This window comes from Pseudorca crassidens, chromosome X (assembly GCF_039906515.1).
Source record: "Pseudorca crassidens isolate mPseCra1 chromosome X, mPseCra1.hap1, whole genome shotgun sequence".
NCBI classification, from domain to species: Eukaryota; Metazoa; Chordata; class Mammalia; order Artiodactyla; family Delphinidae; genus Pseudorca; species Pseudorca crassidens.
This window is the reverse complement of record NC_090317.1, coordinates 118,801,239-118,813,972: the sequence shown is the minus strand read 5'-3', so window position 1 is coordinate 118,813,972 and position 12,734 is coordinate 118,801,239. Positions and strand designations below refer to the sequence as shown.

General features: G+C 38.1%; 2 protein-coding genes across 3 annotated transcripts in view; both read right to left on the bottom strand.

Annotated features, from left to right (window-relative positions):
- RAI2 (retinoic acid induced 2) overlaps positions 1 to 1,392 on the bottom strand; it is a 405,001-nt gene extending 403,609 nt beyond the window's left edge. For both annotated transcript variants that reach the window (XM_067722188.1, XM_067722187.1), the window contains exon 1: positions 1,182 to 1,392. The gene's annotated coding sequence lies outside the window, so the exon portion shown is untranslated. The remainder of the gene's footprint in view (positions 1 to 1,181) is intronic.
- Positions 1,393 to 6,298: 4,906 nt separating this feature from the next.
- BEND2 (BEN domain containing 2) overlaps positions 6,299 to 12,734 on the bottom strand; it is a 93,787-nt gene continuing 87,351 nt past the window's right edge. The window contains exons 13-14 of the mRNA XM_067722762.1: positions 11,991 to 12,194; positions 6,299 to 6,920 (exon numbers count right to left, since the gene is read on the bottom strand). Coding sequence (XP_067578863.1) covers positions 6,724 to 6,920; positions 11,991 to 12,194 — 401 coding nt within the window. The 3' untranslated portion in view covers positions 6,299 to 6,723. The remainder of the gene's footprint in view (positions 6,921 to 11,990; positions 12,195 to 12,734) is intronic.

The following is a 12,734-nucleotide window of genomic DNA, read 5'->3' as shown; positions in this document are numbered from 1 at the left end:
CCACCTATTCCCAGAAAAATCAATGTATATGACTCCCTCTCATTAACCTTGCCCTTAAAATCTTGTCTTAACCATCACCCAGGTGAGAAGTTGATTGGCGACCTAAGTTCCCGCTTCTCCATCCTCAGGCCACTCAATTATGTTTGCCCTCAAGCATAATTGCCCTCAGCTTCGATCTCAGCTTGGGTTTAGTTTTTGGCTGTCAGAACCTGAACAGAAAAAGAACCTTCTCCCTGAGGCAGGGGGGCCTTGGCCGGGCTAGGGCCCAAGTGGGGGTCCAGACGACCTAATTCGGTAACAGAAATATATGGAAAACTGGGTAAAACCCGTTTCCCGTGATGCAAAATAATGAAGCGGCAACAAAACAATTCCCATGAGCTCCAGGGGAACCTGGAAGGAGCAGAGATAAGAGCTGCTCCATCTGACGGGTCTTGTGGACAGAAATGAGGATGGTTCTGAGCCAACGACTAAGGAGCAGATGGGACAAATAACTATCTCAGCTGATGGCTAAGAAAAATGACCAGAAACTGATTCTGAAACCCTCCCCCCAGCCCTGGCACTGTGTAAGACCCCCTACAACATAGGAGCAATTCTGATGAAAACCCCTGCCAGCTGGTATTCTCCCAAACCTATCTCCGTTCACGGTTCTCTCCTTGTAGTTCTGGGAAACTCACAAGCCTTGTGTGACTAAGGCTAAGTTTCCACTCCAGCACGTGGAGGCTGAAATCGGAGACTAAGGGTGACGTCACCAAGTTGGCGTCACACGTCACTCCGACTTCGCTCACCCTCTCAGGAACAACCAACGACCATTGGTTAACTGGACACCACTGAGAGCAGCCTAGAACGCGGGGGTGAAGGGTGAGGCGGAAGCACCCTCTGCACAGCAGAGACCAAGACAGACGGCATAGAAAGGTCAGAGAAGCGGCTACACACACCACACTGCCCCTCCCCCAGGCCAGCGCAGCCCCACACGGTCGTCTCCCCTGAGCCTCCGGGTCCTCCAGTGCGAAAAGGGCGGGCTTGGGGGGAGAAGCCAGCTCGCCCAGCACTGTGGGTCACTGTGTGGGAGCCCCTACTCCAGTCTCGCCCCACAGGGCTTCCCCGGTGGGAACCTGCCTGTGACCGAGAAGGGGCCGAGGGACTGGCAACAACCAGCACTTGGACCTGGGCTGAGTTCGTACCTGTAGCGCCCGAGCAGTAGTCCCAAGCAGCCGCCCTGCTCAGCTGCCGCACTCTGACCGGGGAACTCGGTGGGACCCTTAAACGAGGATTTCTGCTGGCCCTAGAGCCTGACTTGCCCACCCAGGCAAGGAGCTGAGGAGAGCGTCTCCCGACCCCGTCTCACCAGAAGAGCGGACACCTGGAAGCTGCGCAGCCAACAGCGCGGGAGCTGAGAGGTGGGTGGGCGGGGCTGACAGCCTCCCGAGAAAAGCCGGAATCGCGTGGACGGTTCACGTGCTACCGCCCAAGTGGGGGGAATTAATTCAGAGCCGAGGCTGAGAGTAGTTGCCGGCCCACCCTGCTTGGAAAGCCTGGCGTTACCCAACCCGGTCCTGCTAAGGCAAGTGAGCTAAAACAGAACCCTGCCCACTGTGACTCCCGAGGGTGGGGCGGGGCGGGGCGATTGGCCCAAAGGGGCTGGAAAGATTACCTGAAAGCTGTGTAACCAAAATAGAAATTAAGTTGTTATAGAAAAATGTTTCTTGCCCACCTGTGTTGGTGTCCTGAGATTTAAACCTGTCATCCGTCAATCTTTCAGATTAATTTTGCTAATTATTTGAGATTACCAATTATTCCATCTCAAAGTGGATGAGCAGATTTTTTTTATCATGGTGAAAAAATTCATTGCACATTTAACGTATTAAAATAAGTTAGGGTGAAGGAAGGAGTGACAAGTGCTTTTTAGTCCTACACAAGAGTGAATGTGGTTAGACTGCTACTGTTGCAGAATGCTGCAAAGATAATACTTTACTCGATATGGATATGGGCTATAAAGAAAGGCGAAAACCAGAGCTGAACATCGAAGCCTTGATGACCAAAATTAAAATACTGGCATATATTTAAATAAATATTAAAGTATAAAATAATATGCTTTAGTAACACTTATGTTTTACCCACGAAGGACAAAACACTTCCGAAGTTTTCAACATCCTTTCAATTATATCCACAATTATCATTACTGGGTTAAACTACTTCTGTTTTGCTTATCAAGCAAGAAACCAAACATTCTCACTGTGCCACATTTATGAAACTGGCTGGAAAATGTTATCATTAAATTAAAAACACTATAGATGACATTAGTAAAAGTTCTATAAAATTACTACATTAAAAAAACAAGCGTCTGTATTAAGAATATTTTAAATGTTTATTCATTGTATTTATTTGGAAAACAAAATATATTAACGATACATTTATCAAAAACAAGTCTTATGAGCAGACATTTAAAGTCTTTAACGTTGGACTGATACAATAACAAAACTGACCTGTGAAATGTTGTAGATAGAAAAGGTCTAATTTAGTTTAAATAAGATCTGAAACACCTTTATGAAACTTATTTTGCTCAGTGTGATTTTAAAGAAGTTATGTGTATATTACTATGACTCAAACTGTGGGGACGGTTTTAAACACTTAAAAAAAAAATAAAGTGCATTCTAAACTGTGCTATGCAGTATAGTAGCCACTATTCACATGTGACTTTAAATTTTAATTAGCTAAAATGAGCTATAATTTAAAATCTAATTCCTCCATCTAATTAGCCACATCTCAAGTGCTCAAAAGCCACACGTGGCTAGCTATTACCATATTGGACAATGTAAAATTATAGAATATTACCAACATAATGGAAAGTTCTATTGGACAGGGCTGGTCAAATAACATATAAGCAACCACCATAATAAAGTTAATCATATAAATCTTGAAAAACTTCTGTAAATATGAAGTTTTTGTTTTTGTAATTTTGCTTCTAATCCAGGGAATCTTTCAGATACCATAAAATACAAATCAAATTTGAAATCTGCATATACAATTTGAAATTTAATCTTGCCTAGGATATAAATTTACTTTTCTATATTAACTCTATTACTACTAGTTTGTAAAATATTTTGTGAAACTGAATGGTGAAGCCAAAGACTAATTTAGATGAATTAATCTGAAGTTAAAAGTCTGGAAGACTTTTTGGCTTCAGTTATCTACTTCTTAAGACCACTGTAGGCATAGCCTAAACATATAAAGATATGCATAGAAATAGTATAGTTTTATTAAACTAAAGGCAACTAATAGCAAATTATTTATTTGAAGAACAGAGTCTTAAAATTATATCTTTATAAAACTATATTATACTTCACTAAAATACTCAAAGTTGAATTTAATTTTCAAAAGATATATCATATGAAAATATGTATCTATTCTACCAACTGATCACATAAAACCATCTTAAACTATCTCACAAGTCACAAAAATAACAAGACTTCACACAAACTATCCTGTTTGACCTACTTATTACTTTCTGTTGAATTTCTTCTTTGCCTTATTAAAAAACAGAATTTAATTAATGTCTATTATCTAAGACAAAGCCATGGGTCACAAGCAAATGGACATAACTAAAGATTGAACTCTTACAAGGAGAAAATTTGCTCTTTGAACAAGGAACACTATAAAACAGATGTAACTGAGGACTGTTCAACAGGTTGAAAGATGGCATTGTAACTGACAAAATGTTTCTTAAACACAAATGATCAAAAAATGAAATTATATAATATTTCCTATGGCGGAAACATTCAAGAACTTTAAAATAAAGTGCTTAAGTTAAAAATAAAATCCTAGTAAACAACAAGGATTTACTGTACAGCACAGGGAATATCTTGTGATAACCTATAATGGAAAAGAATCTGAAAAAGAATACATATGTATGTATAACTGAATCATTTTGCCGTACACTAGAATCTAACACAACACTGTAAATCAACTACACTTCAATAAAAAAAAAAAATTCCTAGGAAGGGAGTAAGCAGGAAGCCTTCATGGAGGAAGTGCCATTCAGTGTGAGGATTCAGATGTGACAGTAGGCAGGGGAGGCAGGAGTGGCCAGGCTGGGGAGCCAGTGGATTGCACCCTGAGTATTAAAAAAAAAAATTATATTTATGAGCAAAATGGAATGACTTTTTAATTCTACAGTAATCCCACCAATATCCTTTAAGATCATTTTTTTCTAATTGAATTCCTGATAAAATTTTTTTTCATTTAAACTTTGTAAAATTTAAACTTGTATGCATTTCAACTAGAATTAATCATAAAACACAGTAAACATATTAAAACCTTTATGCAGACATTTCAGAAACCAAAAAAAAAGTTAGCATCTAAATCTTGTCAGATTCTTTATATTCATAGTGATATATTCTTTTAATTTTTTTCTTTATACAGCAGGTTATTAGTCATCAATTTTATACATATCAGTGTATACATGTCAATCCCAATTGCCCAATTCATCGCACCCCCACCCCCACCCCACCCACTGCTGCTTTCCTGGCTTGGTGTCCTTATGTTTGTTCTCTACATCTGTGTCTCAATTTCTCACCTGCAAACAGGTTCATCTGTACCATTTTTCTAGGTTCCATATATATGCGTTAATATATGATATTTGTTTTTCTCTTTCTGACTTACTTCACTCTGTATGACAGTCTCTAGATCCAACCACGTCTCAACAAATGACCCAATCTTGTTCCTTTTTATGGCTGAGTAATATTCCATTGTATATATGCACCACATCTTCTTTATCCGTTTGTCTATCGATGGGCATTTAGCTTGCTTCCATGACCTGGCTATTGTAAATAGTGCTGCAATGAACACTGGGGGGCATGTGTCTTTTTTTTTTTAACATCTTTATTGGAGTATAATTGCTTTACAGTGGTGTGTTGGTTTCTGCTTTATAACAAAGTGAATCAGTTATACATATACATATGTTCCCATATCTCTTCCCTCTTGCATCTCCCTCCCTCCCACCCTCCCTATCCCACCCCTCCAGGCGGTCACAAAGCACCGAGCTGATCTCCCTGTGCTATGCGGCTGCTTCCCACTAGCTATCTACCTTACGTTTGGTAGTGTATGTATGTCCATGCCTCTCTCTCGCTTTGTCACAGCTCACCCTTCCCCCTTCCCATATACTCAAGCCCGTTCTCTAGTAGGTCTGTGTCTTTATTCCTGTCTTACCCCAAGGTTCTTCATGACATTTTTTTCCTTAAATTCCATACATATGTGTTAGCATACGGTATTTGTCTTTCTCTTCCTGACTTACTTCACTCTGTATGACAGATTCTAGGTCTATCCACCTCATTACAAATAGCTCAATTTCGTTTCTTTTTATGGCTGAATAATATTCCATTGTATATATGTGCCACATCTTCTTTATCCATTCATCCGATGATGGACACTTAGGTTGTTTCCATCTCCGGGCTATTATAAATAGAGCTGCAATGAACATTTTGGTACATGACTCTTTGTGAATTATGGTTTTATCAGGGTATATGCCCAGTAGTGGGATTGCTGGGTCACATGGTAGTTCTATTTGTAGTTTTTTAAGGAACTTCCATACTGTTCTCCATAGTGGCTGTACCAATTCACATTCCCACCAGCAGTGCAAGAGTGTTCCCTTTTCTCCACACCCTCTCCAGCATTTATTGTTTCTAGATTTTTTGATGATGGATATATTCTTAAATTTAAATTACTTCAATGGAACCAGAAAGTCTGCTAATATGATTTTCTATGTTGACTCTTAGCAAACTTCGGTGATAAAATATTATCAGGAGTTAATTAAAAGAATTCTGTTCTTATCAGAAGTAGATCAAAAGAACATAGGTCTCATCTCTGGAAAGCTTATGTTAAACAATATTATGTCAATCATATGAATCCCCTACTGATGGATGTATAAGAAAGCCAGGTGGCATGGACATATATACAGTACCAAATGTAAAACTGAGAGCTAGTGGGAAGCAGCCGCATAGCACAGGGAGATCAGCTGGGTGCTTTGTGACCACCTAGAGGGGTGGGATAGGGAGGGTGGGAGGGAGGGAGACGCAAGAGGGAAGAGATATGGGGATATATGTATACGTATAGCTGATTCACTTTTTTATAAAGCAGAAACTAAATTGCAAAGCAAGTATACTACAATAAAGATGTTAATAAAAAAAAAAAAGAAAGCCAGCACGCATGTTTTGGTTATATGTAAACCATACCACCCTTCTGAATCAGTGTAGCTTAACCTAAGCTCTGCACTGCAGATTCACTTGACATATTGAGTGTCTATTACCTGCAAGTTCCTATGCTTGGAATTATGATTTGCCTATCCAACTGTGGCTCTCTACATCACTACCTGTATCTGTATCACTGACACTCAGATTTCATCTGTCATTAACAGCTAAATGTACTATTCTTATTCTACATTAAAACAGCAATAAAAATGATCTTTAGGAGTTTACACCATTCCTTTTTTCAGAGGTTCTTACTGCAATATTGCCCATCACTTTATTCATCAGATGAAACGTTACACGTCTTCATAATGCAATTGTGCCTCCCTTGTGGGCAAACAAAGAACATAGGTTATTTCTTTAGGTGTGAATGCTGAACTACAATGCCACTACATCAGGCTAATTTTTGAATTAATAACTTGAGAAACTTAAAGGATGGTACAATAGTGAAAAAAAAAAGTTGGATGACTGACATTCAAGTACTTCAGTCAGCTAAGCCAGTATCTCTTGGCTCTGACTCTGTCGAAGGAGTCGTTTCTGGAAGCGGCTGTGATTTGGATGTGGACTTCTTGTGGTCATATCTAAGACTACAAATACAACTATTGATAGCTGTCACACAGAATTTCCAGTCATATCCAGTTTCTGATAGATCACAAGTCGGGTAAATGTCTTGGAGAAACTCTGGTGGTAAAGTCCAAAAATATAACAGTTAATTAGAAATCACTTCTCAGAGAAATGAATTTATTCAACCTTAGTACTATTGCTATGTCTGTGAAAGGGTCATTAAGACTTTAATTAATTAAAACACATGGACTATAGCTATTATTAAATTAGCTGAACAAATCTTTTCATCAGAAAGGATAGTAATATGAAATAGCACCATTCTTAAAGCACACAAAAAATACCAAAATACCCCATGATCTGGTTATGTAGCAAGGTCTGCTCTCTTTAGTACCCAACATAAACTTTTCTTATTCTTAAATTTATTAAACACGCATCTAGTATGTTATTCATCATATCAAATAGAGACATGCTAATAAGGTTCTAGTACCCTAGAGGCTGCAGTGTCTTTCATACTTTTAGAGGCAAAAAGCTATAACTGCTAAATTTTTTGGCACTGCTTGGTTTATCTCAGACAAAAGGAATGAGAGTCTTTAGATCTTGCAGTTAAATGAAAACTTCTATAACAGAGCAACATAGCTCAAGGAGCACTCAGAGAAAGTGGGAGGACAAAGGGAAAGGTGGGGAAGAGGGTGCTAACTAGAAGAGCAGAGCTACTCTTGGATACTTTCTTAGGTAATTTCCTAAGTACCTTTGAGCTCTTAGAAAAGGATCTGGCAATCACTACAGGCCAGCATTAGTTGGCTACATTAATGTCATTTGTTTTTTGATAGGATTAATTGGCTAGGAAATCAGGACAATGCCATAAACTGAGCATATATCTAAATTTTAGCAAGTCATGTGACAAAGTTAAAAAGCTTTCATACTCAAAGGTCTAATAGATCAGTGGTAGCCTGGAAGGAGGCTTTTAGTCATATGTCACTGGATTCAGTATCAAGCTCTATCCTGCTGTGCATTTTTATTAACAAAAAAGAAGTTATGGAAAACAGGCTTGCCCCATCTCCCAATGACAGCAAAGCTGGGACAGGTAACTAACAGACTGGAAGACAAGTACGTGCAAAGCTTTCAATAGACTGCAACAAGGAACCTAAATTGGTTGGTGTTTCCTAAAATGTATTCTCTGAAACACTAGTCATAAAAGAAGTTTCTTAGGGGGGGAAAGATTCTGGTTGTTCAAATAAGAAATGCTTAACTCCAGAGTTAGTCTCCACTGAAAAATCCCACAGTAAAGAGATACGCTGGGGACTTCCCTGGTGGTGCAGTGGTTAAGAATCTGCCTGCCAACGCAGGGCACATGGGTTTGAGCCCTGGTCTGGGAAGATCCCACATGGCGTGGAGCAACTAAGCACATGCGCCACAACTACTGAGCCTGCGCTCTAGAGCCCGCGAGCCAAAGCTACTGAGCCCACACGCCACAACTACTGAAGCTCGCACGCCTAGAGCCAGAGCTCCGCAACAAGGGAAGCCACTGTAATGAGAAGCCCCCACAATGAGAAGCCTGTGCACCACAACGGAGAGCAGCCCCCGCTCACCACAACTAGAGAAAGCCCACGTGCGGCAGCGAAGGCCCAACGCAGCCAAAAATCAATTAATTAATTATTTTAAAAATGAGAGACGTGCTGAATCAAAGGTGACAGATGCAGATTTGGTGAGGCACATAAATAAGGGAGGTGGCAACACATAAGGCAACAGAGGGTCAAGACCATGGAGATCTAGGCAGGCTGGACAGCTAAAGGCATTCAAAACATGTTTTAAAACAGAGTCAAATGAAGCAGATCTATGGACTGAGGCCCTTGGGGTGCCAGATCAAGATCTTTCCTAGCCATTTGACTAAAAAGCACTTTATTCAGGAAGAACCTATTAATATTCAGCTGTCTTTAAGAAACATAGTTTGGGGAATGCTGCTCTACACTAACAGGATAAAATGCAGGAGGAATAAATATAAAATCCTACATTTACATTAAAAAAATACTAACAGTATAAACAGGAACAGCCTAAATACTAACAATAGAAGTACTGGATAGTAAAGCACTATAGACTTTAAAGAATCTTTCATTTAAAAAAAGTTAATAAAATAAAATAAAAAGTATTGGATAAATGTCAGTATATAGAAAAACAGATCTAGGGGTTTAGATAACCATACATTTTTAAATGGCAAGTGCCATTTAGGCTGCACTGACAGCCTTGTAGGTAATAGTACTATTGCATTCTGGGTTAGCTTGAGCACATATGAAGTTAGTCACTGAACGAGATCATGAAAGATTAGGACAATATTTATATGAGGAATTACTGAACAAAATGGAGATATTTAACTGTAAAAGTTTAAGACTTTGTGGGGAAAAGCTAGGAATAACACTTATTCTCCAATCCTCAAACACTTATTCTCCAATCCTCAAACACTTAGTCTCTAATCCTCACACTTCCATGTAGAGGGATCTCTAAATGGGAATGTTTAGAAGAACTGGGCATGTATGATTCAAAAATAAAGCTGATATTTTAATCTCCACCTGCCAGATTCTAGTGGCTGTCACTCACTTGGTTCTGAACTTGAAAGTGGGAGGAGAGGGTATATCTATTCTCTCCTAATGCATACAGCAGGAAGTGATAGCTGTCTTTAAATACTTGAAGGCCTATCATGTGAAAAGTGATTAGATCCACCCAATTTAGCTCTAGAAGGAATAAGTAGGACAAATGTGCATTACTCGCAGGGAGGTAAATTTTGAGTCACTTGGAAGAAGAACTTTCTCATGAATTAGAACCCTTTTAAAATGTAGTGGACTGCCATCAACAGAAGTGTTCAAACCAAGGGGAGGCAACTATATGCCAAAGCTGAGATGGGAACTCCTGCTCTGGGTGAGAAGCTGTATTAGAGGACCTAATGTACTCCCTATTGCTAAGACTTTACAGTTCTGTTATGCTCAGAAATGGACGGGACGGGGCAGGAGTAAGGGTTGTTTGCTGATTGCAAATCTGCAGCCTTCTAACTTTCTCCATATGGACCATTCTTTAAAGAGACCTTAAGTGATAACTGAACTCTCAGAGAGCATCACGTAACAGTTTCTTAGGTGAAATCAATACCTTTGGCTACTGGACATATTTCCCTTTGCCTATTAATTTCCAGAAGAGTTCCCCCAAAATAATAAAATCTTAGGATAAGAAGTGATATGAGAATAGAAGCATAATCTGGTTTACCAACTGCTGATACCGATCAGCAATCAGCAGTTAAAATACATGAGTTAGATCTCAAAAGCATAACGTTGGGTGATAAAAAAATTTAAAAAGGATATGTACTATATATTCCCATTTATGTACATTAAAACAACTACAAAACAATATTACATATCAACAGAGGTAGCAAAAGTATAAAATATGCATGGGAATGATATATCCACCTCCAAGACTGTGATTACTTTTGGGGAGAAAGACAGGGGAAACAGATGATGGGATGGAGTTTTAATGTTATCAGTAATGATTTATTATTTTAAAAAACCTAGAGCACAAAAAGCAAAATATATCTATACTGGGTAGACAGATGTTAATTTATTACTATATTATTTTCTATATATTTCTGTATGTTTTAAATAGTTGATACTGAACCAATACTTCTAAAGATGTTATGTTAGAGCCCATAAAGCCTAGTTCTCTTACTAGTGCAGGAATCTTCTCACATCTCTGGTCATTCAGCAGTTACTCTGAGCCTTTTCATTCTCCAAATTCATCGTGTCCTCATATTAAAGTAAAATATGCTTTCTTGTCAGCTTCTCCTCCCTGGGCCTGGCTCTGCCCCCCAGGACAATGATGATTCTACTGTATTCTCTCTGCTGAAATGACTTACATGGCTGCCCTTCTACAAAGGAGTAGAACTTTGAGTCTTATGGGAAATTTGTTAAAATATGCCCTAAGTGGATAGTATGTCAAACTCATGTTGAATATTTTTCACTACAAAAGACATCTTCTTGATTTGTAATATAATTCATTAAGGGATAAAACAAAACAAAATACACAGAATAATATTTTTAGTCCACTTTTAAGGAACTAATCTATTCCAGACATTAAAGAACTCTAAAAGTCACCTTCTACCTCTCATTTAAAAAATTTTTTTTAAATTAGAAAGACATTATTTCTTCTATAAACACCTTCATTTCTAAACTGGTTACAAACTCTGTGTTCTTTTCTTACTATAAGGTAAGAGGAATTGAGTTGTGGTTTTTTGCATGGTGGGTTAGTTCAGTGATGTTCAAGTTGCAAATTATGACCAATTACTAGGTCATGAAATTAGTGATAGCAGCACTTAAAAAAAAGTAATAGAAAACATTGGAATGTAATTCTCATAGGAAGAGTAAGAACTGTTTGTGAAATTTTTGCTTCAGTTTTTTAAAAATCACACACATACTCAGTCACAATGTAAAATATATTCCTTACTATGGGTTGCAGGTAAAAAAAAAATGGAAACCATTTGGATTAGATGATAGCAAATGCTTATGAAAGGTGCTATGAGCCAGATTTCTTTAGTTTAGTGTGAAACACAAGTGTTCTTCAAATCTGATGGATGTGAAACGTGTGATATGAAGGGAGGAACCTGCCAACTGAGATTGGGCCGGGGCTCAGAACTATATCTTTACTGGGTACCAGTGACACAAGTAAGGAATATTCTGCTTCCTGCTTGGTCTAAATTTAAAATTTCACAGAATTGCTTCTGGAAGCTTTATTATTTCATCTATTTACGTCGTAAATAAAGACTACACTATGCTCGTGTGCACAAGGAAAAACTAGCAAATTAAACCTGCTGTGCTATTGTTGACACTTCTGCAAATTGACAAAGCTCAGCAGCTTCGACCTTGAAACGAAGGTGTTTGAGTTTCCATACATCTGGCAATTCATACCAAAAGCCACAGTCAATAATGCCTTTCCTGTTCTAATAAAGCTGCTCAAGACAGAGCAATTAGCTCTGAGAACCCAAATGCGAAAAGAAACACATTCATGAACCTGCTGCTGTTATACCCAAATGACGGAATTAGTAAAAGATCTCCCTCTCTTCAAAATACACATAAACTGAATGAAGTTTTCTTTCTGTCCTTCTCTAACACACTTTGCTTCCATTTATTCTCACATACTCAACATGTAACATACCTCGGAGAGCGTTAATCTTATTGGCGTTAAGGGCGCACGTGCCACGCCCCAGACTGCCATAGACATTACTTTTTATCAGGACTTCCTCTGTGAACAGGTTGCAAATAAGGTATCTGGCTGACAGCTCTGGGAGAGACTTTTCTTTTGCTATATTCAGAACTGATTTTGGCATCTGTATATTTCTACACGGATTTCCAAGATATTCTAGAAGCAAAAGAGAAAGAAGATGTCAATTTTCATGGCAAATGTTAGGTTCAAGTTTTTAAAAGGCTGTAACAGAAAAGTTGACTTTTCTGAATTTTTAGGCTCAAGAATTTGAGAGGTTAAAAAAATTAAAGCTTTAAGTTTTTAGTGTATCACGAGACAGCATGAGAAATGAGACAGGAATCACTTCTGATGTAATTACACAAGCTCTGATTGTTCAAGAGGACAATTCAGTATTCTGCTACCTTTTAGGATACAATCAGTTTTAACATTACATTTGGTAACAAATTCTAAGTAGCTTTCTTAAAATTAATTTTTATTGTATCAAAAACTCTAAGTAGTTTTAATGAATTGTTTTCCTACTTATAGAAAAGGCTTTTTCAAAATTAAAAACCATGATTCTTACTAAAATATTTATAGTTTTTAAAATGTAGGTTTTTTATTTGGTATTAAACTCATCATTTAAAAATCAACAAACTCATCTTAAAATATCATATTTTAGATAACTTACTTGAACTGAAAAATAAATTTTAAGCCTGT